Raw genomic sequence first — 26,411 nt, 5'->3', positions numbered from 1 at the left:
CACATATTCTCCCTCCAAACATACCAGACCCAGCTCCTCCAGCTGAGAGAGGAGAGTTCAGCCTGGCCAGCCTTTATTGGCCTGAGTTAATCACATGCAAATAGGCTGCCAGGTGCTGCATCACCTGTGTGGCCTTTGCTGCCAGTGCTGCCACCAACAGTGGCCTCCTGCCCGGTAGGGTGAGCGAAGGCAGCACCCAGCCACCGCTGCTCTGTCCCCGGAGGGTGCAGGCAGACCAGAGACAAAAGCAGCTTCTCTCCCTGTGCTGGGGAGCTGTTTTGCACTGCTCTGCTTGCTGGCCTTCGCCAGTCTCTGCTAGTGCTCAGAAAGTGACGTTTGTGAAGCTCGTTTTGGGTCGGGGTTTGGGCAGCTGGGGTAAGCCCAGCTGGCTCCCTCAGCACGCTGAGGTGGGGGGAGCGCACTGGAGCTCAGTGCAACTCCACCAGGAACATAAAGCTCCAATATGAGGAAGTAACTGGGAATCTGTACAGGCTCCTGGACACCCCAGCTGTCCCTGCCACAGCAGCCGGGGCATGCTCAAGGACATGCTCAAGCTGCAGCTGCACCGGGCTTTGCCCATGTGCTGCCTGTTGTTCTCCCCTGGCCTGTGGGATGAGAACCTTGTAGATGGTCCCCACAGCTGCTTGATGGGCTTCGACCCCTGTGGCATCTCCAGAATATTTTTAATCGAAAAAGCATTTTGCTGTGTCCCTGGAGGGGGGGTTTCTCTTCTGGGCGAGGGTGCTGCACGCAGCAGGGTATGCTGCAGCCCTCACTTGGCACCACGGCCCTGGCCAGCACCATCCCACGGAGCTACCGACCTGAGTCAGCACTAAATTATCCCAGGCCTGGCTGGCACGATGCTCCAGGGAGCAAACCCTGCCAGTCCTCCTTCTGGGGACAGAGGACGTTTCTGGCTTCCCATCACCCCTTTGCCTCTGAGCTTGCCCTGGACATGGGTTGTGGGTGATGCTTTGGCTTCTGGCATGGCCTTGGAATACCAAGCCTGAGAGGTGCTCTCCGAGCAGATGCGCTCAGCGTCTCTCTCGGCTTAGCAGTAAAAAGAAATTGCACATCAGGGCACAGGCTGCAGGCGCTTCCAGAGATAAAATATTGTCAGTACAGTCCAGACCATCCATCAGAATAAATGTAGCTGATGCTGTGATTTATGGGACAAAGATGAAGGTTTAATCCTCCTCTCAGCAGCGCAACCCGATTTGCCACAAAACGCTGCTAGTTTGTGGCACACGCTTCATCACTTCATTAGGAGATAGAGAGAAAACGGTTCAATGCATTGCTGAATCTTTTACGGCCGGGGACTCTCCTCCCACTGCTCCCGAGTGATGGGTAATCTCTCTGATCAGATCCCCGGGAAAAGACCCCGTGGGATTACAGAGCGCAGAGGCATTAACAACAGTGACAGGAAAGGAATACAATATCCCTTTAAACAATTAAATATTGATCCTGCGGGCCTGAGGTGGACTCCATCACACAAAAGGAAACACCTCTGTGAATTGGTTTGGTGGCATCCATACCCTTAGACGATACAAAGGAAACCCAGATTATTTGCTCATCTTACTTTCTTAATGTTTTTCCCCTCAATTAGGGAAATGCACCCGGGATGAACTGCGCTGGCCCTGCAGCCGCTTGCCACTGGCTCCCCCCGGAGCCCACCCTGCAGGGTGCCGTGATGGGGATGGAGAGCCTGGAGATGGGGAGCCCGGAGATGGGAGCCCGGGGGTGGGGAGCCTGGAGATGGGGAGCCTGGGGATGGGGAACCCCGGGATGGGAGCCTGGGGATGGGGAACCCAGGGGCGGGGAGCCCGGGGATGAGTTACAGGGAGCCCAAGGACGGGGAGCCTGGGGATGGGGAGCCCGGGGGTGTGAGCCCGGGGACGGGGAGCCCGGGAATGGGGAGCCCGGAGGTGTGGATGGGGAGCCCGGGGATGGGGACAGAGAGCCCGGGGACGGGGACGAGGAGCCTGCGGATGGGGGTGGGGAGCCCGGGGACGGGGAGCCCGGGGATGGGGACAGGGAGCTGCAGCCCCAGCCCGGCTGGAGGTCAGAAGATGCAGCGCTGGGGAGCCCGAGGTGCCGTTTCGTGCCCCCCGAACCCGTCCCCCCCTCCCCGTCCCCCCGTCCCCGAGTGTCCCTGGCTGCCCGGCCCCTGGGGCTGCCCCGGGGCTCCCCCCCCTCCCCGCCCCCTGCCGCCCGCGGGGAAACACAAGAAGGCAAGAGATGTCTAAATTTAAAGTGCTGGAAAATCCAACCTTTTATTTACTACATTTTTGTGACTACATAAACGCCGAAACATTGTAACGCTGAAACATTGTAACACTGAAAAGCATGATGACATCATCACTTGCTTTTTTTCTTTTTTTTTTTTCTTTTTCTTTTTTTTTTTTTTTTGCTTAGCAAACACAGCAGATGATATTGCACGGCATAAAGTGAGAACAGTAGCAAAGCTTAAAATAAGTAACTGAAGGAAATCTTAACGCAGTACAGGAGATACTCATAACCAAACCAGAATAATGCCTAGCGCATCACACTTGTCCTCGCTACACACAAAAATACAGAAGAAGAAGCTCTTGACTAAGAGAGAGATTGAGGAAATATTAGCAATCAACCGTAATTAGGTACAATAATCACTTAGTCTGAAATGCAGATGCAACGCATAAACTACTACTGCTTCCTAATGGGCAAACTAAAAATGACAGCAAAGTTGTCTTTTATCGAAACCTTTGCTTTGTTTTCTTTTTGTGTTTTTTTTTTCTTTTTTGCTTTTTTTTTCTTTTTTTTTTTTTTTTGTCTTGTTTAGTTTTGTTTCATTGCTCTGGAAGAACTCCCTCTTGCTCTTGGAAGATTTCCTACCTCTACAGGTCCGGGAGCTGTGATTGTCTCTGGCACCCTCTCTGCGGCGGCGGATGGAGCTAAGGTGGCGGTGGCAGGGGCGCGGGGCGCAGGGGGGCCGGGGGCCCGGGGACCCAGGGACCCAGGCCGCAGCTCGGCTGGGGCTGGGCTGCGGGCAGGGGGGATGAAGACAACTACCAAAGCAAGTAAAAGACAATGCTTGAACGTTTATTTTCATTTAATACTGTTGTTCGGTTCAGACTGCAAAACTAACGCGGTTCCACGGTGAGGATGCAATAAAAGCAGAACAGACCGTGAAAAATCAAACTACGGGAACAGGAAAAGAAACTGTGTCTTCCCAAGCACAGTTCTGTCCAGTGCTCGATGGCTTGTGCCGGATTTGGAGCCTAACACTTTGTCTCCCCCCTCCACGTGAAGCGTAACTCATTGCACAGCATTAGCTTATGTATTCAAAGCAGACACTTAGCCAACGCTTACTGACAGACCATTTAATGATCCTGCATTTCAGAGCGTCTTTATTGCCCCGTTTCAATACTTGAAGTATAAAAATGTATCTAGAAAGCGTAACTTTTGACCAAAAGCTCAAACCCTGCCCTTGTCCTTCCCTCCCTCAACCCCTCCGCTATCCCCCCAAAGGAAAACAAGGTACATCTGGAGCTCAGCTACTGTGTGGGGAAAGGAAATATTTACAGCCATCACAAACCATGTCAGTACACAACATTTAGTTGAAACAGAGTCTATTCTTTATGCAAAATAAAATACAGGTGAGTGGCATCCTATATTCTGTGCCATGATGCCATCATCAGCTTTGCAGAATTATCATTGTCATTACTCCTTTTTTTTTTTTTTTTTTTTTTTTGCTTTTCAACTCAAAACTGCTTTTTCCTCCCTGGACCTGGGGGGGGCCAGGGGCAGGCACAGTGCCTGGACCCCTCAGAGGGATGCTGCACAGGTCCCTTCCCCCTCACCCGCAGCCAGGGCACTGCACTGCTGCCACGGTCCCTGAGCCTGGATGCGGCCGCAGCTCCCGGGGGACCTGGCTGCGCCCCGCAGACCCCGACCCCTCCGTGCCTGCGGACCCTGGCTGGAGAGCAGGTGACACGGCGGTGGCCCGCGGGTGGCCTCAGCCCTCGCCAGCTCTCGAGCTGGGCTCCCCCACAGCACCCCATCACCCGCCGCCCCTCGGCCGCCCCCCCCGCGGGCCCTGGGGCGCTGGCCAAGGCCTTTCCGTGAGCAAGGTTTCCAAATTCAAGTTAGCTTTTCTCCCAAGGCTTACGCCCGCTACTTGCGCTACCCGTGCGAATGGCGAAGGAAAACAAAAACTCAGCAAAGTCTCTCACAAATGCCAGTGCTTTTCAACATTAAACGACTTTTAAATTCTTTGGATGTGTGGGTTTCACCCACAAAGCAACCTTTCTAAAAAAAGACAAATAAATTAAAGGAAAAACACACTATTAATGCCTTTCTGCTTTCTAAGTGACAAAAGTACTACCTTGAAACACTCATTTTGGCATGTACAAGTCGGGGGGAAGGGAGGCCCGGGGGGGGTAACCTGGCAGTGTTTGTAACACGGGTGGAAGTGCATGCCAAGACAAGGCTGAAGATACACCCTGCAGTCAAGAGAAGCACTCTCCTTCAGTTCATCTCGGCATCAAGAATGAAAAGATTGTAACATAAAGCTTTGGCCATTTTTGAATCTACTATATACAATTTTTTTTTTTTTGTTAAACTACATAGTCATAAATTAAAGCAGTGATTAAATAAGCGTATACAAAATGTAATTAAATTAAAAGTCACAGCACATTATAGAGAAAAAATAGGAACCATTTATCACAGCAGAGAATATTTTTTTTTTACCCTGTGAAAAGAACATCGACTAGCGAACACAAAGCATCCTCGTTGAAACAAAAGAAATCAAAGCCATGTTTCCCTTTCTCGCATTCATTGCAAACAGCGATCTTCACCCACTTTGAAACATTCCCAGGAATAAGATCTTCCTTGAGTATAACAGAGAAGTTCTGCCAAAAAAAAAAAAAGGAAAAAAGAAGAAACCCAAACCCAAACCGAATGATATAAAAGGAATATACAAACAAAACAACCCCTACAAAATAAATAAGAATTATAAAGCTTTTTGTAAGTAACCTTAACAATTATCAAACTAGTAAGTTCTGCCTTATCACATAGACTCTCTATACAACATAACCCTAAAGATTTATTACTATGAGGTATTTGGAGGAATTGGTAAAAGCAATGCACGGCCTGTCTGGGCTGAGGGACTCAAGCTGCTTTGGGGGAAAGAAGAGGGAACCTTTGGTTTGTCAGCAAGAAAGTGGAAAAAAATATTTTCCTTTGGTATCAAAGAAAGTTTCATTGCATGGTTGCACGGCAAAAAGCACCACGGTGAAGAATTATTCCTTTTTTCATTAGTGGCCTTTCTAACAGGCTGAGGTATTCAAAGAGTATAAGGTGAGAGATAAAGAGGTCAACAGCGGTTTAACACTTTGGTTCAAGCAAGGCACTCGTCCTATGAGTTTACAAAGTTTGCAACATGTTTGCCTAGAGCTTTAGTATTATTATTATTATTATCCTTATCATCGTCAGTAGTAGCAGTTGTAGCAAGAGAAGTATTCGTAAGGTTAGTAGCGTTACCATTAAGAATGAAGACAAGGTTACACACTGAGTGAAGGTGAGGAAGGGGGATCAGGGGGACGGGGGTAAGAAGGAGGATGAGTTCCCTTTCCAGACTGAGGCCATGCACGAAAAATCTTTGGTATTCTTTGGTATCATCAATGTGATTAAAATCACCAATGGAAATCGAGTGAGGTAGCGTCTTTGGTTCACACTATAAATAGTAGATCTTTACACACTTTTTTTTTCTTTTTTTTTTCTTTTTTTTTTTTTTTTAACACGTGGAAGTAGCTATTCCTTACCTTTTGCTTCTTTGTCTTTAGCAAATAGTTACCAAATGTATTGTAAAGCTAACCACACCACAATAATAAACCAGGAGGCTAAGCAAAGTCTCAAAATTAGCCCCTGGGCCTTTGAATGCACCCAAACGCAGCGAGATAGAAAAGGGTAAGTGCTTTCTCTTTGTTTGCTAAATGCATAGTTTTCATCCTTATGTACAAAGGAGGAGGAGGAGGAGGAGAATAGGAGGAAGAGTAGTAGAAAGAAGGACCATTTTGCGGGGTAAAAATGTCTTGTTTACAACTCAGGTGAGGAGAGGTGTCCTAAGACTCTTTGGTATAAGCTCAGCGGTGTTTCCGAGCCCTCCGGGCAGCGGCAGCCCCCGCAGCAGCACCCGCCGCCACCACAGCCTTATCCTGAAATCCCTCTCAGGAGAAGAGCGGTGCCCGCGGGCAGCCCAGGGGCTGGTCCCGTGTCGGGGCACCCGGGCACCCCTGGCCGCTTCAGCCACTTGGGAATTTGCTTCTGGCATGGGCTGGAGCAGGAGCAAATACTCAAGCGAAAGCCCTGTTGCTGGCTTGCTCGCTCTTGGTGGGTTTGCTTTACCTGAGTAAGGAGAGGAGGCTGAGGCCCCTGGAAAGCAATGAGGGGGCTAACGGAGCCGTACAGGTCGGTCTGAATTTTATTTTTTTTTTTAATTTTATTTTTTTTCCTGGAAAGCTAATAATGCCATTTACAATGGGGATGGATGCGGACAGTTCACCTCTTGGCCAGCCTCCCCTCGTGGGTCACTGCGGTCAGGTTTGGATGCAGCCTATGAGCCGAATGCGCGTTCCTAATGCCCTCTCGCCCGCAGAGCCACCTGCGACTGAAGCCCCGTCTCCCGATGCTGCCAAACGGTTTCAGGTTCTGCTCCCTCTCCTAACCCTTCCTGGCAGATTTTTAGGTCCTTCTGTTGAATTTGAAACTAATTTCTGTCTTGTCAGGAATGAAGTGAACCAAAAGACTAAGACTAACATGCCAGAGGCAAGCTTTCCTGTGTGATGGGAGGCGCAGCACCCGCAGGACGCTGCCCTTCGAGGATGCCCTGCTGTGGAACGGCAAGGCTCTGAGCCAGGGAGCACTGGGTAACTTCTCCGTGCTTCAGGCGGTGCGGCCGGGCAGTCTGCTCAGAGGTAAAACAACTTGACAGGTAGAATGAGCAGTTCCATAGTTATTTGCTTCATGTTTCGAAAGGAATCAAAGAAAAGTGTGTTCTTTGCCTATTCAGAGTATGAGGCGCATATTGCTTATGGGAAGAGTGGTTTTGTTCCTAATGGCTTATTAAAAAAAAAAAAAAAAAAAAAAAGAAAGTCTATATATACTTAGAGAGACATGTAAAAAAAGCAAAACAATTAAAATCTAGAACTTGTGCATCAGTTTTAGTGTGTGTGGGTATATGTGTGTGTGTGTATACATACATACACCCCGTAACAATGCGTGTGTGTGTGTATATATACACAGACCTATTTGGGGGCTTGCATGTGTGTGTATCAGAGATCCTGAAATTGCATATTGGGTGCAAATTTAATGCTGGTATGAAAGTTCTCTTTGGTTTCAGCAAGTAGTCTCTAAAGACAATACAATGGAAATACTAAAAAATGCGGCAATGTACTTTGAATTTCCCTGCATTTTTAAATTCTCAAGTTTTAAATAAATAAGGCTTTCTTTTCTAAACTATAGGTACGTTACAAAGCAGTGTTATGCTGGAAAAAACTAAAATGTTAGTTATCACTGTCCTTTATTAACCTTACACTAACGAGACTGCATTCATAAGATATTTTATATGTGAGCTTATTAATGTTCCCATGTCAATTACGTCTCTGGGGGGATGGAACACTTTAAAAGAAAGCTTGCTAAAATTTAAGGTAAGCTAGAGACTCAAAAACCTCACAGATTACATTTTCATAGACAATTGCTTTGTCAGTCTTGAAGTGGGTTTGACGTACGGAAATGTGGAGAAATATTCAGTGCCAAAAATCTTGGGTTTATTTCACTTTATTTTAATAAAGAGATATTTTCAGCTGTATTCTGAACACTTACTGGAAATTAACTGTATACCCTGAACCTTGACTAGACCCTGTCCTCTTGGGAAATAACTGGTGCTACAAGTTGCTTCAATTTGGCATTGCTAGCACTCTGAGTGGGCTTCATCCCCAAACCCAGTATCTGCTATCGGTGATGGCGGTTAGATTCTAGTTTACCTTGAATTTTCCTTTCTCTCTCTTCTTTTTTTCTTTTTTTAAAAAAGGCTGTAAGTAAGATTACCTATTTCTAATCCTTGTATTGGGCCTATACCTGCATATTTAGTTACTTTGGAATTTAATATACCTAGCAGAATTACTACAGTCATTTGAAACACCGGTTAGAAATATAACAGGCACACGTATGGTTTTTAAAGCCTATTTTTGCCTTACACTAAAATTTAATATGCAGACGTTGCACGCTTTTCTTTTTATCAGAGTAGGAACGGGATGATTTTTCTTCTACGGGTCTGTTAGCAACAGAGCATTCAAAGCTTTTCCGCTACAAACTTTGAACTATTTCATGCATTATCCTGATTAATAGATGAGCAAGAAAGAATGCACAGGACAAAAGCTCAGCCTGCTACGCACAGATACGAAGCCACAAAATGTCAGGCTGTATCTCGGTGTCATGGGAATTTGGCTATTGACTTCAGAGGCACCAGGATTCAGCCTTCCAAAAGCAATGCCAGAGCTCCTCCCTCCAACGCTAACTGGTGTTGTACCGCTGTTTTCAATAGGAAAAGACCACAAGCCTTCAAAGCTGTTGCTACTCCTTTGCCTGGTAAAGTCAATAGGTAAAAAAAAACTGCTCACGAATGTCAATGAGTATTGATCAAACACTGAGCCCTGTGGTTTTACATTTTGCAATTCCTTTCCCTTTTGCATACAGAATGCCTCGGGTCTCCGGTTCACAGGCTCGATGGCAGAGCTGAGCCATGCACATGGCAGCACACGCCATGCCACCAGCACTGCTCAGTGGGTGGGTGGCAGTGCCAGCCTGGCACGATGCAACATGGCGATGTGCACGACTAAGGACCACGCTGCCTTACACATGGCTCGAACGGCTCCTTGGTTTGCTCCCATTGAAGCCAGTGGCAAAAAGGCTGGCTGGCTTCAGTGGAAGTGGCATCCCATGATCAGTACCTGTGCTCCGACAGGGGCTGCGATCTTCTTAGATGACATTCTTTCTTGCCAATCACGGAAAGAAACAATAACGTGGTTTTACTAATTGCAAATAACAGTCTTGAATACAAGTTTTATGTGTTATACAGTTAGATTAGTTTATACCTATAACTCTACATAGTATTTTGTGTAAAAATAGCTTTGGAATATTAAAATCATTGCAATAAAATACCTGCAATATAATTATTAAATGTGTTCTTTGGTAGCTAGTCGATTTTTTTTTTTTATGGATGGAATAGTTTTCCTTTCTTAAATCTGAACATTCCTTAACAAACAAAGAGAATGCACTGGTTTAGGTACCATTCAAAATTTCTTTGCCTAGTTTGAACTCGTTTCCAGGCGTTGCGCTGGGTAAGTTCAAACCAAGAAACAGCAAAAGTCACACTACCGTTCAAATGAATTCAGACGACTCCACGCTTTGTCAGTCATGCCATGGCACAACCCTCTCTGAAGACCAGCCCTGACTAAGTCCCTAACCACCGGTGTGTACACAGTATGGATACACGATACACCTTCATGGCAATTGCTGTGGAAGTGAAGAGCCGTATCTGAAGAGATGTCTGTTCAATGACAAGAAATCACTATGCTCCAAACCACTAAACAGCCAAGTACGGTGAAGATGATAATGGGCAAAGGTGTAAGACCAGTGGTCTGTTTCTCTTCTCTTTGCATTCCGTTTCATTCCCTCCGTTTCGCCTTCTTCTTCCTCTCCATTTTTTGCAAGTCGTCGTCCTACTAAAGTGTGTGTCTTAGAACAAAGTCATAATGCAGGTGAAATAAGTCTTTGGTTTCTTTGGACTTATAAATAACATTTTTTTCAAATAGTTCTAAGTATAAACCTGCTATCTTGAGGTCCTGGTCTGTCTTTATTTATTTATTTATTTTTAAAGCTTTTCCACCGAGGTTTAGTTCGTGGTTATTCCTTCATGCTTTGGTACAAGTGCTTGATGAAGAAGATGAGTTGCCTGAATTGGAGCTGCCCTCGTCTTGCCACTTATCCAGACTCCTCCTCCGTGCATTCATGAAAAAGTTGCTGACGGTGCTCAGCTCCAACCCGAGCTGCTGGGAAATGGTGATTTGTAATTCTTTGGATGGACGCTTATTTTCCTTGAATATTGCATGTAGAGTTCGACGCTGGACATCCGTGAAGACCAACCGAGGCTTTTTGGGTGTGTTCCCTCTATCCTTCCCGTGCTCCTGTTCTTTCCTCTTGCACGCTGCAAGAAAAGGGAGGATGGTTAGAGAGGGCAGGCAGAGGACCGCAGGGGCACATGGTACAGGGCAAACTGGGGGGAAAGGACCATTCGTGTCAGCTTCTGCATTTGGAGAGGATGCGTGACATTTAATTTTCTCACTTATTATAAACTATAACAAATATAAGGAATAGAAGTTAGGGAATACCTTTGTTGTTGCCTGTTAAAACTCATCTAATGCTACTACCAAGAGCTTACGTTGTAATAACACCCATTAGTGCTGGGAATTTAACTATGCAATATTCCTATAAGGTAGAGTGGAAATTCATTGAGCAATAGAGTTGATCTTGGCCACCTTTTTCACCTTCATTATTTGTTGTCAACACATTTTTGTAGCTTTTATTGGCCAAGAAATAAGGAACTGGGAGAAAGCAGGATGCTACTACAGTCTTACAGGCCAGATGATTATGTATTCTGAACAAAACAAACCATGTGACATTAAGAACAATGGTGCAGTAAATAAATATTCCTTATAGAATTTCATCTTGTTTTACCTCTCATCCCTTCTTTCCCTTTCTGGCTTTTATTTTGCTCTACGTTATTAAAGGGTGCTTGCAATTAGAAATCTGCCTTGCAGATCGCCTGCCAGGCAGGATCCAACTGGGATGGGAGGGTGGCTCCAGATCCCCCCACCAGCCTTTGACTGTCTGCCAGCTCATCTTGTTAGCATTTCCCTAGGATAAAGGTTTCCTTTGGAGGAGAGATTGCTCTGTCTTGCTTTCAAAAGAGTCTGAAGTTGTCTGTTTCCCCTTTTTTCTCTAACAATGTCCTTTAATGCTGGTTTAGAGATGTATTTCTGAAGGTAATGTGGATGTTCTGTCTATGTGCCTGTCTAGTCCTGATTTCTGTGGAGATCAGTGCTGATTATATGAAGAATTTTGTGCAGTGTCTCCACCTATTTGGCGGTTCTTGGAATGAAAGCAGCAGATTACTTCACCAAAGGTCCTTCCTACATCTTTTATTGCAACCGAGAGCCAGCCTTGGCATAATTGCTCAAGGGAGGTCTAAAAATAGTCATCCACCTTTTGTACTTAAGAGAAACAGCAACCACATGGATCAGACAGAAAGATCCAGGAGATGCAAAGGCACCTTCTTCTGGCCCAGGCAGGCAGGGACGAGATGCCAGCGTCTCAGCCCCCTCTGAGGTGAATCTTTTGAAGAGCTCCTAATAATATATATTCCAGCTACAGGTTCTTTCATAAGCAGTGACACATCAATCAAATGGTCTGGGATGCCAAACCCATATCTTCCACGGTTATTTTTATCTGAAAACCTTTGAAGAGTGCTTTGAAGTTACATCCTGATCTCTAAAACACTGTGAAGCTTCTGGGCTGAAAAACAGGTTTTCTCATGCAAGCGAGCCCCCACTGAAGTTAAGCTGCTGAACTCACTGTGGGGAACAGTGCCTGCCGGAATAATTCTGCATCCCCATTGGAAGTTAAAGTCAATAACTCCAGGCTTGAAAATACTTTTGCAAGAATAGTCTGTTATTTACCGACAAATATTAGGAATGCGGAGCAAAGAAGGCACCACCAGCATCTCAGTCCTTTATAAACATCTCACCATTTGATGATCAGAAGTTCCTGTGAAAGCAGCCGCAGAAGTTCAGCTCTGTGACCGCTTCACGTTCTGACGCTGCCCCTGCTAATGGGCTCATGCAGGAAAAGAGACCAACCAAATGCCGGTGCTGTTTGCTGTGCCTAACACTTCATTTCTGGCCATGCTGCTTTACATCTTCCTTTTTCAAAGACTACACAAATATTTTACCTAGATTCTCTGCCCAGATCATTGTTTGTCACAAAATCTTAACTATGCAAATAATGTGAGCTGAGCCAGCACCGTACAGCGCTTCAGCAGGAATTGTCATGGCACAAATGAGGTCACAGCAGTAGATACACAGCTAGGTCAATCAGTGGTGCAAACCTCTGAGTTTCAATCACAAACTAGTACACGAGTTCTCTGAAATCACAGAGAATAAAGAAACCCCCAACCACCTATTGTGAAGCTAACTCGCTTAACACATTGTCTTCCTGAGCTTGTGCTCATCTCCTGAAATGTAATGTTCCTGAATAATTATTTCCTTAGAATGTCTCAAGAGTTACACCTTGTTCCTCAACTTCAGTTGTATCAGAGACCTCATAATTACCGCTAGTAACATCATGGGGGTAAGAGACAAAAGTGCTTATTGCTGGGCAGAAAAAATAAATCCTATCCAATCTGTGATACAAATAAGCCAATTTTAGTGTTTTGCACATAAAGCTTCAGTTCAGTCAAGCCCATCAGAAAGCGAGTGGTAAGGTTCCCATAGTGCTCCCTGGAGAAGCTGGGAGCCATCCCTTCCTCCCGCTGGCCAACACAGACTTCATTTTTTAACATTTTAACATTTTAACATTTTTAACAAAGTATCATGCAGGGATGCTGGTCTCCTGAGGCTTGGTCCACACCAGGTGGGAGCCGGTGAAGGTACACTCTAGGTCAGCTTACAGAATGAGATAGTTCTCTTCCTCACATCCAAGCTGGATGGAGTTCTCCTGCTCCCAACTAAGGACTAGGGATGTGTTGGCTGAGAGTGAGGCACTGACTCAGTTACAGTTTGGGACCTTATTCGAGACACAAAGACCCACCAGCAACAGGTCCGGTCCCTGCCAGACCATGGCTCAGCACCAACAGGTGAAACCGAGGCAGCCCAGCCCGGTCTGGATGCTGGGTCCTCCCGCGCCACTGGTGCTGGCTGAGCCGCACACCAGCAGAGCCTTTTTCCACCTCAGGGAGACTGGGAATGCCTTCAAAAACCAGATCATTTTCAGGCAACGTGAAAGCTGTTTCCTTTTCAGCTCTACCCCTGTTAGCATTTGCCAGAGGTAGGTTGAGGGCAAAAATTTTCCAATATGCTTAATTGCTCAAAGAGCCCTTGCAGACAGCACTGCCGGCCTGGGGCCGTGAGCAGCAAGGGTGAACACCACCTCTCATCTTCTGCCTTGTCCAGACCCAGGAATATTAATAGCACTTAAAAATAAATAATGGTGATAATGAAAAACCGTAATAGGGTTTCCTTACGATCGTTTTTCCTGCACTGGAGCCAATCAATTTTAATAATAAATTGTAGCTTCCAGCTTGCCAGAGAACAAATGTATACCACGGGAGAAAATCTGCTCCAATGTGATCAGATACCCAGAGCAGGCACTGCGGCTGGCCAGCTTGCACTGCGGGGGCTGGCAAACGGGGGCCACCCGGGCCAGTGCCAGCACCCTGTGCTCAGCCCAGGACACGCTCCCACCGGGCAGCTATGTCTGCCTGGGCCAGCTCCTCCTCTACTGCCGGCCAGGGTGGCCACTGCAGCGGAGGCTCCAGAGGCACCGACCAAAACCCTTTTCTGGGCAGACACCAGAGCCTGTCTTCAAAACTGTTTATCCCACACCTTCACCTGGATTTTATTTTACGCAGCAGAAGATAATAGAAGTAATTTGCACTGATGTCCTTCACATGCCCCTGCCTGTGAGCGCTGTGAGAGGACCCTCTCCTGCAGCACAGAAGCTGGATCTGGGTGCTTTGCGGGGTGCTGTGCTCCCCCGAGGCTGCCCTGGCTCCCCACCGTGACAGCCGTGCGCCTGCTCTCTGGGCTGCCCCGGCTGAGACATGCCCCTTGTGATGCCTTTTGAAAAAGCCTTAAGAAAGTCTAGTTAAGAAAAAAGCCAAGCAGAGGATGAAGAAAGAGTCGCTTTGACTCTGGCAACACATGTGCAGATATGACAATGTAATATTATCAGTGCCACAAGGAGCCGTATAAATCCACTGCTGAACTCTGGCCTCTTCCAGTCACTTCCATCTTCCTCTGCCCTGAGCAACAGATATCTTTGACACTTGCAATCCTCCTGATACAGTCCATCAATCTATTTTTGTCTCCCTTTGTTCCTTCTCAGTTGCCCGAGGGATTTGGCTAAGGTAACTTGCCAAACCTTGTAAGCTCTGTGTATCTCATGGAGGCCCGGCTGCCTGTGCGCGGTACCAAACGGGCTCTCATGGCTGCAGCTCCACCATCTGCCACCCCCTCCTGCAGCACCCAGCTGGCCTGGCTCCGTGCGGCACAGTGGGATTGGTCCTGCTCTGCCAGAGGTGTGAGCAGGATCACGTCCCCTATGAAAACGCACTAATTGCATCTTTAGGTTGATAGCAAAGAGGGTGTTTTGCCCACCTGTGATGTGAACTACACCGTTCTGTCAGTCTAAAAGTCAAGATTACAGTAAGCCCAGGTGTTAACCCTGACGCTTGATCTAGTCTTTCATCCCTAGACTGTGGATTTCTTTTAAAAATCTAAGGAAAAAGCCCTGATTACCATAAATTGATTTTCAGGAGCGCTTGGTGCGTACATATGTGCCTAGCTGTATCTGGCCAACATGAATTTTCCTTTCTGAAAACCAGAAGCAAAGAACAAAACCGGCAATACTCTCCATCAACCTGCTCTCCGCTGGTTTGGTTTGGGGACACACACCCCAAAGAGGCTAAGGCAGTGGCCACGTGTTCCGACATGTCACACCGCTCACCAGCTGCCAGCAGCAGCTCCTGTAGCTCCCGGACAGGCACACGCGATGGGCAGAACCGGGGTTTTTTCTGTACAAGGTGGCTGGAAAGGGAGCAGGGACCCTGGGTGGCAGCAGGGGAGCACCCTGCCCAAGCGCCCCGCACCAGCATGGCATTGCAGCTCCCCTGGGAAGGGAAGTGGACAATCCCACCGGTGCCGTGGCACGAGCCTGCTCGCCCCAAGGAGGAGGAAGGTGATGCGCACAGTGGGTGCCCACCTACAGGCAGCCCTTTTCCCCTCTGCCTGTACCTACAGGGGGTCCAGACCAGCAGCGGAGAGATGCACACATGATAACCTCCCCAGCCCTGCGGAATGCCGAGCCTGGTTGACATGAAGAGGAGACAGTGTGCTGGCCACCAGCGATGTGGTACAGGGCCTCTCACCCTGAAGTGACAGGTCACATTTCCAGCTCTGGCCCAGGTCACTGCTGACCACAAGCCATTATTACTTGATGGCCATCGAATGCCCTGTACAAGATGAGGTGGCGGTCTTGGTTCAGCTCCCCATGAACCAGTTCACACCACGCTAATTTCTGTCACATTTGATATATTATTTGACAGCAATTGGTGCCGTGCCTGGAAGGTTGAGCTGGACGCTACAGACAGAACAATCTGTAGGAACCCGTTTTGTAGCCGAGATGTTCATTCTGGGGAGCAAGGAGGATTGGGGATCTCTCACACCTGTGGGCTCGGCTCTGTCTTGCCTGAGGAGGCACTTTCTGGTGGCTACACATCAGAAGGTAAAATCAGCACTGAGCTCTGGGCTGCTCAGCACCACCCTCACCGGACTGGTCTTGTTTTGAGGACTGTCTCACCCTTACCATTCATGAGCATTATATTTGCTTCTGACAGGCAGGAGAAAAAGCAACTGCTTTATGCTTCTTTCAAAGACTCCAGTGCGAGGTTCCCAGAAAGCAATGAAGAGCTTACAAGCCAACAGCTTCATTGCTCTGGGTTCAGAGCAGTCACCCTTCCCACAAGTGGGAAAACCCCACAAAATAATTGATGCAGCCCAGCTTAAAGAAGTGCTGACAACAGTCCTGCATTTCTGCGTGTGTCGTAGGAGAGGAGAAGTATTTCAGACTGACTTGAGAGAGTTCTCAAAAGTTTTGTTATTATCATCTTTTCCCCCTCCTCTTGCAAAGCCTACTCATTTAGCTATTCCAATTTCATGTGTACGGGACACGTCTTAGAGACATAAAAAACCTTCTTGGAATTCTCTCCTTATGTGTATTTGCTCATCTCTATTGTGCCAGGTCTATAAAGGCTGGGCCTGAACTGTGCCCACTAAGACCCTGGGAATGTCTTTCTAAAGTATCTGCTTCTAGTTTCGAAACATCACAAGATACCCAACAACGTTTTTCAGAGAGTAAAAACTCTTTGCTGGTACAAGCTCTCCTGGAGAATATTCCTCCGAAGGAGGCTCTACCTTTGGGTGGAAAAGGCTGCAGGATTTCCATAGGAGGTTGAAACTGCATAAGGACTTTGGCCGTCAGAGATAGCCCTAATCTTGCTGGCTACAACAGCTCGGTGGAAGCAAGTAGCCAAAAGTTTATGGTAAATTCAAGGTGATGATAATATATAATAAAGAGTGATAAGCTCCATCCTTATCATGTGAATAACACCTCTGGAGTGTGCAGAGAGACACACAGATGGCAGATCTTCTTTCCTAATTATCAAAAACTTTGTATTTGGGGGAACATGAGAAGAAGATAAGGGGCCTATTAGACACATACCTGAGGGCAGACTTCACCATGAGAACTCAAAGTGAGTGGATCTGTTTGGCCTGGATGAGTAACCACAGCTCCTGTGTGCCATTCACTATGACAGGTCGCCATTTGGTGGTCCCCTGGGCTGCCCCATCCTGCTTGTCACTGCCCCAGGGCCTTCACAGGTGCCTGGGAGACAGGATCACTAGCAAGGTGCTGTGTGAGACAAAGCCGCTGCACATCGGGGCAGCTCGTGGCTGTGTGCTGCCACTGTAGCAGGTAGCAGATAGCATTGATGCTGCAAAGAGCATTCCCCAAAGCACCAGCCTGCTGTAGGATAAGGCCATTCCCATGGCAGTGATGAAAGCCTGCATGTTTGTTGGTTGCTCCCCAAAACTTTCCCCTTTCAAATGAAGACAGTATGTGCTATTCCGAAATGTCTGCTCCCATGCTAAATTATTTCTCATTACTCCTGGCACCATTCAGCATTTTGCACTTGTCTCTCTAGCAATTTGTATTTACACTTCTTTAGAGTGCAGGTGTAGCCATCTACTCCGAGGTCAGTTGATTTGTATCTTATTTCTCTGCCATCGAGCCCAGGCAACAGTTTTGTTATTTCATACCATGAAAAGAGGTAAAAACACGTCCCTGTATGGGAGGCTCACAGGCCGACAGCAGCCTGGCAGCACACGGATCCCAGCTAAGACTGAATGGTAAACATCTCGCTCCTGCACAATGTATTAAAATGAACGACCTTCATTTGCTGCCCCTGGAATAATTAAGTGAATGTGACTGCGGAGCACTGACTCAACACTTTGGGATTCTGGGGTTTACACAAACTTGTGGTGTTGATGGATCTGTGACCACTTGAGTGAGCTGACATCACCACTACAGAATATAGCACTAACTGGATCAGTCCGGGGAAAGCACCCGATTTTCCTGCGATATCATTTCAAGTAAATGTTAAATTTCTTTAGCTGGGTCTTTAGTTAACCATATTACTGTGACAAATATTTCTTTGTCTAGCATAAGTAATTAGAATTTAATCACTTAAACTGCATCTTAATTACCCCAAATGAATTGAAAGGACATTTAATAGCAAAGATTAAATTGCCTTAATGAACGATTCTTGAGACTACATCAATATTTTAATCGTGTTAGTTCTTCTCGGCCCCATCCCCCCCCGCCTCAGCGGCACAGGCAGCCCCCGGCCCCTGGGTGGCGCCCGCTGCTCGCCGCTGCACAGCGGGGGGCGCGCACCGCACCGCACAGCGCCACACTGCACCGCACCGCACCACACAGCGCCGCACCGCACAGCGCCACACTGCACCGCACCGCACCCCACAGCGCCGCACCGCACCGCACCACACAGCGCCGCACCGCACAGCGCCACACTGCACCGCACCGCACCCCACAGCGCCGCACTGCACCGCACCCCACAGCGCCGCACTGCACCGCACCGCACCACACAGCGCCGCACCGCACAGCGCCGCACTGCACCGCACCGCACAGCGCCGCACTGCACCGCACCGCACCACACAGCGCCGCACCGCACCCCACAGCACCGCGCCGCACCGCACCCCACAGCGCCGCACCGCACCGCGCCGCACGGCCCAGCCGGGGAGCACCGGCCGCCTCGCACCGCTCCGCCAAGAAACACCGCCCGCTCCGCACTGCCCGGCTGGGCAGCGCTGTCCGCTCCGCTCCGCACCGCACCGCACCGCTCCGCGCTGCCCCGGGAGCACCGGCCGCTCCGCCCCGCGCGTTCCTGCGCGGGTGCGCAGCGCACAGGCTGCTGCGGAGCTGCACGGGGTCCGCACGGGGCTGCGGCAGAGCCTCGCTGAGCGGCGCGACGGGGGTGAAGCCCCCGGGGCGGGTTCCGACGCGCTCGGATGAGCCCCGGGTGTTGCGCCCCGTTCTGCTGCCCCAGCCCCGGGCTCCGCTGCAGCCGCCGAGGATGGAGCCTCTGAGCGGTGAAGTGACGCGACCCATCCAAAACCCTCCCCGGGGCGCTAAGGGTGCCAGCCGGGCTCAGGGACCCGGCCAGCTCCTTTCCCAAGGCCCTACCTGCCCGTTCCCGCTTTCCCCGCTCCGGTTCCTGAGCCCGCAGCCAATTCCGACACCATAATCGGAACAGCAAGCCGTGTCTCAAGTGACGATGAACGCGGCGCCGATGACATCAAGAAGTCCCTCCGTGCTGGGGGCGTTACGGCAGCGGCGCAGCAGCCCGCTCCTGCGCGGGGAGCGCTGCGCACCCGCGGGAATCCCGCCCGCACCTCTGACCGACGCACCTAGAGCAAGGCAGGCAGCAATGCAGCCAGCATCGCTGCGCCTTAACACCCCCAACCTCAGAGCGGGTTGACTGCAGCGGCTTCTGCGCGGAGGTCGCTGAGGAAGACGCCCCCGTGTCATCCGATTTAGTACTTGCAGCTAATTGAAGCAGCAGCATTGCTAATGGTCCGCCAGAAAGGGCTTGCACACACCAGCGCCGAGGTTACACCATCCGCAGCAGCTCTGGCACACCTGCGGAACAGCAATCCATTGCGTTTTAATTGCCATTTGGGCTGTACGTAAAATGTTACCACGGAGATTTCCTATCGCCCTGCAATGGGGAAAAAATCAAAACTACTGTTGAGCTAATAAATTGTTCCTATAAATTACTCCTTCAGCATCATAAAACTGACTTCCTCTTAAGCAAAATGGCTCAAGCAAGCGGCGTTTCCGAAGAAAGCCAGTAAGCACTGGTCGCTTCCCTGTCAGTATACGATTAATCCAGATAGATTTATGTTTGAAATGCGAATCAACATTTATCGATTTGATCGTGGAAGTACACGACAGGATGCCACGCTAAGTCCCCACTCGGTCCTGGGGGAAAACTCCCCTCGATGCCTGCAGCCTTCAGGTTAAAACCACCAGCGCTTCAGCAGCGGTTCCTGCGCTTGGGAGTCACCTCGGGTCCCCCTCCAAACGAACCCGCCCCCTGTGCGGGGGTCACGGGGATCCTTCTGCTGCACCGGGGACGGGGGAAGGCTGCCCGAGCCAAGCACGAGCGGCGGAGCCTTGCCGGTGCGTGCAAGCACAGCCACCGATGCGTTCCCGGCCTGTGCGTTCCCAGTTAATTTTGTCCCGACCTTCCCGGCTGCCTGACGGGCGGGTGGCAGCGCCCGGGCTCCCGCCGGCGGCACCTGCGGCGGGCTCAGCCCCGGCACCCCGCCGCTCCCCTCCCTCCCGGGGCACCATCCTCCCCCCCGGGGCAGGGTCACGCACGGTTACAGTGCTGGGGGGTCGTTTCCCCTCCGGCCACGCACCCGCACGAAGGAATCCAGCCCCGGGGCGCGCTGCCCGGCTCAGCCGCTCCCGCTCCCGCTGCTGCCCCCGCGGGCGGCCCGAGCACGCAGCCCGGGGGGGACAGAGCCCGGCCCGCCCCGCAGCGGCGCAGCCCGCCCCGTGATCGATGCGGCGTAGCTGCCCGTGGCAGCCGGCAGCCGTGGGGCGGCTCGGCAAAGCCCTGCGGCTGCGCTCCGGGCCGCCTCGGCCCCGCAACGGGAGGGCTGGCTTCGTCCCGGCCCGCCGCGGGGCTCGCCCGGAAGTGGGGCCGTACCTTCAGTGAGGCTGTACCGGGAGCGGGGCTCGCCCGGGAGTGGGGACGCACGGGGAGTGGGGCCGTGCCGGGAGCGGGGCCGGGAGCGGGGCCGTTCCGGCGGGAGCTGTCCGCGGTGCTGACGCCGGGCACGCCGCCCGCGCTCGGCCCGAGGAAGCGCCGTGCAGCGGGCGGAGACGCGCGGGCAGCGGCGCAGGGCAGCGGCGCAGCGCACCCCGCCAGGCGCAGCCCGGCCCGCAGCGCTCGCCGGAGCCGCCGCCTCCAGGCCCGGGGCAGCCGCCGCCGCTGCCCGGTGCGGGCAGGAGGCTCCGGCCGGCGGGGCCGGCTCCCGCCCACCGGCGGTCAGTAGATGGCGCAGAGCCCCTGGGAACGGAGGGAGGCACGTGGCGAGGGCTGCGGCCGGCTCGGTGGCCCTGGCCGGTCGGGGCGGACAGACGGTCCGGGTCATGCCGGCATCGCGCCCACAGCCCGGCCGTGCGGGCCCTCGGGGCGACCCGGTCGGTGCTCGCGGTCGGGAGCGGCCCCGCTTTCAGGCTACTTCATCCACATGGCAGCGAGGGGGGGAGCGGGGCACGGCCCCCCGGCGCCTCCCTACCACGCGGCGGGTAATTAAAACAAACAAACAAACAAACAAACAAACGAAGGAACAGAGAAGAGGCACGGGCCGAGCAGCGCTCCGCCGGCGGGGCTCCACGGGGCGGGGCACGGGGCCGGCCCGGCGCAGAGGAAGGCGGCTGGCCGTCGCCCGGCCCCGCTCCGCCTCCCCCCCCGGGCAAACATTAACGAAGGGTAAACGCGGCTGTGTGCGAGGGGCTGTAAATCAATCCCGCCGCAAGGACGCGGCCGGCAAACAAGCGCGGCTCCCAGCGCCGGGGGCGGGCTGGGGGCCGCCCTCCCGCCTCACCGGGTCGGGGCACCTTGCGGAGGGGCCGCTGCCGCCGCCCACGGTGCGCGGAGCCGGGCCCGGGCGGCCCGCGGGGCGGGGAGGGGCAGGCCCTTGCCCCCGGGCCCGCGCCGTGCTCGGGATGGCGGCGGTGAAGCCCCCGGTCGATGCCCTCCGCCTCCCTGATGCAAATGCTTTTACGCAGAGTCCCCGCCGGGTAAATATTAAACAGGCCCTAATGAGGCAACCGCGGCCGGGGCGGCGGCGACCTTCCCCCGGCGGGCTGGGGCGGCCGGCGGGGCGCGGGCGGCGCGCGTTACATTTCACATTTAACGCGGAAAGCGCTCCGATGGCTGCATCGATTTCTTTACAGTTAACCTGGCGAGAATTCCTCGCCGGCTTCCCAAGCTTCCAGCTTATCCAGGATTCACGTTGGGAGGCAAGGGAGCGAGAAAAAGAGGAGGGGAGAAAAAGACATGCATCTATGGAAAACAGCAGCGGGGCGCGGGCAGGCGCCGAGCAGCTGCGGAGGAACAGGCCGGGCCGCCCCCCGCTCCCCGAGCCCCACCGGCGATCGCGGCTCCCCCGCGCCCCGGGGCGGGCTGGGGCAGCGGTGCGCGGTCGGGGAGGCCTCGGCAGCCCGCACACCCCGAGCCCCTTTCCCGGAACCTTCCGCTGCCGCGTTTCTCCCTCGGGCGCTTCCCGCCGGGCCGGCGCACACGGCTCCAAGCAGGTCTTTTTTTCCAAGCAGGTCATTTTTCCCTGAAAGAGTGGGGTTTCGCCTTCCTTATCCCCTCCTGTCAGTGTGTCCCCGTGTCGTCCCCCCCCCAAGAATATAACCCGAAATAAATTCCCCCTGCAGTCCCAGCAGGCTGCAAAGGGCTGTACATTTTCTTTACATTGTATTTATTTGTTTCGGTACCCCTTTGCTGCCCTTCCGAATGTCAGGAAGGCAGGGGGAGGGAAGGAAGACTAACTAACGGAGAAACGGCCAAATAGATAAATATTCAGCGCCAGAGGGGGAGAGAGAGGGGGGCAGACAAAGGAAAAGAGAACAGAGAGGAGAAAGAAGGTGGGATGAATAAGATGGAGGCTGGAAGAGGTCAGCTTTGCAATTAGCAGTTCTGCTTACATTTCAAGAGACAGCCCAGGAAGTGTCAAGACCTCAATCCTGCTTCCATGTAACTACCAATTTTTCCTCTATTTGTCGGAGCTTCTGTAATCTGGGAGGTAGGAATCCCCCAGGGGCGGCTGGAAGGGGCAAATACTCGAGATAAAGTGCTGGGCGAGACCGCGAGGCCTAAAATAAGCAGGCTCCATCCCCCTCACCGCCTCCTGGACATCAGAAAGGGAGGAGGCGAAGGCGGCGAGGGCTCCGCTCCGGGTATTTATCTACCTGATAATTTTCTAAACGCCCGGGAGCCAGTTATAATTTGGATGTGAAATTTAATTTGCGTCGGCTGGAGTAATTTATGATATTTTGAATTAATGTTCATACATCAATATCAATCGGGGCAGATTTTTACCACTTAGCGAGATCATCACACATTTAAAAGCTGCACAAAATAAAATCGATACTTGATGCATTTACCGCAGATTGCCTGCAGCGCCGGCCGGGCAGCGCGGAGGGGCGCGCAGCGCGGCGCTGCCTGCGCGGGGCGGGGCGGGGGGCGCCGCGGGCCGCCCCCATTGGCTGGGACGCGGCGCTATGCAAATGACCACGTGCTGCGGGGCCGCCGGCGCCCAGGCGGGGCAGCGCCGGCCGAGGCCTCCGAGCCCCCGGCAGAGCGGGGAGCGCCCCGCGGAACCCGGCGCCGCCTCGGCTCCAGGGGCTGCGGAACGCTGGGCCACGGCCGTCCCTCCCCGACACCCACGGTCGCCCACTGCCTCCCCGGGCCGCGCGCCCCGTTTTGCCCCGGGGAGCCAGTTTCTGTAAGGTGCCGGCTTTCAGGTTGCATCGGAAAGGGAAGGCGGAATAATGAGGCTTTGTCTCCCTAACGGGATTACCGGGAGCCGGTTATGCGAGGGCAGCGCTGCGGCGGCCGGAGGAAGGGGCGGTTTGAGGGCAGAAGCGAACAATAGGCCTCTCCGGGCCCGGCAGCTGGGCAGAGCCCGGCCGGCCCCCGGCGGAGCTGCCACCTCCCTCCTGCCCGGCCCCGCAGCCGGGGCTGGCAGAGCTCCCCGGCCGGCAGCGCCACTGAGGGAATGCCAACAGACTCCGAAGCGAGGGGTTGTTTCCAGTATCGATCTATGCAAATGAGCGGAGATTCAGGTCGACCGAATTGTCGTAAAAATACGCTCCAAATCGAAACAAGTTCTCCTTAGCAATCGTTACGGGGATATTGGAAACACAAACTCCATCCTCCACTCCCGGGTAGCACCAGCAAGACGAGAGCTTTCTCCTGGCGGGGTAGTTGTTGAGGAAAGGAAGGAGGAAAGGGCATTTTCTGAGCGCCCAGACCTTTGAAACGGACTCCGCAGGAGTGGAAGCCAAGAGCGCAACGTCCTCCCAGCGGCGTGCACCGCAGGGCCGGCCGGAGAGGGAGGGAGACCCCGCCACGGGCCCTTCCTACCGCCGCATCGGCTCCAGAAGCGAGAAGGGTGGCGGAGAACAGGCGAGGAGCAGGGCGGCGGCGGCGCCGGAGCCCCGCACGGTCGGGAAGCCGTTGCCGCTTCCCCCCGTCGTGGTAGTCGAAAGCGCAGAACCATTTGTGCGTTTGCGAGCGGAAAGATTTGGCCCTTCCCGGTTTTTTGTCTGTGAAACGGCTCAGTGACCCCGGCTCCAACTCGGATTGACTGTCTCGCGTTCTCCAGGGACAAATTAATGGAGACCTATCACTTAATTAACAAACCCTCACTCGCGGCGTATTAAACCCGGGCTCTGCGCTGGCAGCGCAGGCTGGCGGGCTCGGGGCGGCCGGGCACCAGGCGGGACGGCGGCCCCCGCAGACAATGCGGGAGCCGCGCTGGGAGCACACCGAGCCGGTGAACACTGAGGGGTGCTGAGGCGCTGGAGCAGCGCGGAGCCGCGACACAGGCTGCCTGTCTCATGCAGAGGCATCCACACGAAATTCTAACTCCACGGCCTAATAATAATTACAACCAGTAAAAAAAAAAAACAAAAAAACCCCTAACCTAACTGTTTCAGCCAACAGCGCTTCTCAGCCATCAGTCGCACGCCGGGCCCGCACCGTGTGTGGGGAACCCTCGCCCCAGCATTCGACCCCGGCCCGAGCAAGGGACACGGAGCGACGCCGGCCCGCAGCCCCGCCGGAGACTGCGACCGGAGCCCGCCGCCGCCCCGGGGCCGCCGCCCCCCGCACAAAGCAGGCGCACCGAGTCCCCCCGGCGGAGCGCTGCCGCGGCTCCGCCGCACCCCTCCGCGGGCCGTACCGGGCCTGGCCGCTCAGACAGCCGCCGGTGAAAGCGCTGCCGCCGGCCGGCGCGGGTGTCGGCGGCGCCCCGTTACCGGGCACGCCGGGCGCCGACCCGCCGTAGACGGGCGAGGCTGGCGGGCGCGCCCCGCCCGGGCGCACGGGGAGAGCCGGGCCGCCGCAGTGCGCAGCCCGAGCCCCGGCTCGGCTTTGTCTGGAAGCCGGGAGAGCGGCGCGGAGGAGCCGGCCGGGGCCAGGGGCGCGGAGCCTGGAGGGGGAGCGGGCAGAGAGGAGAAACGGAGCGGCGGAGGGGGGGACCGGGGCTGCTCGGCGGGGGCAGGCGGGGAGCGGGGCGGCCTGCCCAGGCCCGGGTCCCCGGCGTGCCCCGACCGCTCCGCAGCGGGCTCACCTGCCAGCCGCAGAGCAGACATCCGCTGAAACTCCGGCTCCTGGAGCCACTTCCACATCCTGCGGAAGGTCTCCCGGCCGGATTTGAGCTTGCTCCAAGGCTTGGGGTTCCTCAGCAGGTCTGAGAGGGTCCCTTGGGAGCGGCACAGCACCCTCTGGGCGAAGATAGCCTGGGGGATGCTGTACCGCTTGAGCTCGGTGGTGATCCTCTGAGCTACTTCTTTGGTATTGATTTCTTCCATTTGCCCTGAATTACTTCCACTGTTGACCTGCGAACCAGTTACAGAAGGGTTTTGCTCCCTGGCAGAGCCCAGGATCTGCCCGTGGCTCTGGGCGTTCAAGTGGGCATGGGGGTGGTGTGGGATCCCGTTGATAGGCACCATGCCAGCGGAGGTGGGGGTGAGGTGTTGGTCGCCATGCCTGGCTAACATGGCAGGGTGGTGGGCTTCAAATCCGTTTGGGGTGAGCATTTTCTCGGCGGGCATGGTGGCACTGGGGTGAGCGTAGTGGGGCAGCCCTTGCTGGGAGTTGTGGATGCTCCCCAGGCCCGATCCAGACAACGGAGAGAGGCTTTGCCCCATGCCGGTAACATCCTTATGGTAGGGGGTGTAGAGATTGTTCATAGACGCCAGACCCCTCTCGTCCCGCATGAGCGTGAAGCTGCCGCTCACGTTGCCCGGTATCCGCTGGTGGGGGTGGTGGTGGTGGTGATGGTGGTGGTGGTGGTGAGGGAACTTGTCCGAGACCGTCGAGATGGGAGGTAGAGGCTGCAGAGGGGTTAACGTGGTGTAGGTGCTGCTCATGCTCATGCCGGGGGGTGTCTCGCAGGCCATGGTCATGGTGGGGTGCAGGGGGCCCGTCAGCGCGTGGTCGGGCGGCCGGTGGTGGTGGTGGTAGTCGCCGCCGTCGAGGATGGACGCCATGCCCATGGAGCGCGGGTGGGCCGGCAGGTGGCTGCCGCGGTGGGCCACCGCGCTCCGGTGGTGGGGGCTGCCGCTCATCAGGTCAGCGGCGGCGGGCACCGGCTCATGGCTCACCCCGTGCAGATCGCCGATGTTCTCCATCGCCAGCTGCGCGTTCATCGTCGGCCGTGCGGGCGGCTGGACCGCACATCTATCTGGTGGGCGGCGGGGCGTCCCGGAGCTCTTCGCGGCGGCCGCGGGCCGGTTCTTCCCGCGGGCCGGCAGCGGCGGGCGGGCGCTGTGGGCTGGTGGCGGTGCTGCTGCTGCCGGGCTGGTGGCCGTTCCTTTTTTTTTTTTCCCCCTTTTTTTTTGTAATTTATTTATTTGGGTTTTTTTCCTGTTGTTGGATGACGCCGTCGGTGGGTTTAGGGCCCCCGCTCCCTCAGGCCAGGCTCCGCAGCCGCGGCGGGTGTCTGGCCGCGTCCCTCGCCATCTCTAGCCATGGCTCTCACTGCGCTCCGCCGTTTGGACACCGCTCCGCTGCTGCAGCGGCGCGGCCGCCGGCCCGGCGCATGCGCGCGGCGCCCCCGCACCGCCCCCGCACCGCCCGCCCCCGCCCCCCGTGACGTCACCGCCCCTATTAAGGAGGTGAGCCCCGCGCGGCAGCGCCCAGAGTT

At 53.7% G+C, this 26,411-nt stretch overlaps 1 protein-coding gene across 2 annotated transcripts; it reads right to left on the bottom strand.

Moving 5' to 3' along the window:
- Window positions 1-26,411, bottom strand: ONECUT1 (one cut homeobox 1). 2 transcript variants are annotated; one of them, XM_080394990.1, is made up of 2 exons: window positions 24,834-26,411; window positions 1-10,243 (listed from the first exon to the last, which is right to left on the bottom strand). In XM_080394990.1, the coding sequence occupies exons 1-2, from the start codon at window positions 25,912-25,914 to the stop codon at window positions 9,951-9,953; spliced, it is 1,374 nt and encodes a 457-aa protein (XP_080251116.1). In that variant the 5' UTR covers window positions 25,915-26,411; the 3' UTR covers window positions 1-9,950. The 2 variants fall into 2 exon arrangements, 1 of the variants encoding a protein (XP_080251116.1); XR_013929387.1 differs by having other exon boundaries at window positions 10,133-10,243; window positions 18,634-26,411.

Source organism: Falco punctatus (assembly GCF_963210335.1).
Source record: "Falco punctatus genome assembly, chromosome: 7".
NCBI classification, from domain to species: Eukaryota; Metazoa; Chordata; class Aves; order Falconiformes; family Falconidae; genus Falco; species Falco punctatus.
The sequence above is the reverse complement of the archived record's forward strand: the minus strand, read 5'-3'. Positions and strand labels throughout refer to the sequence as shown.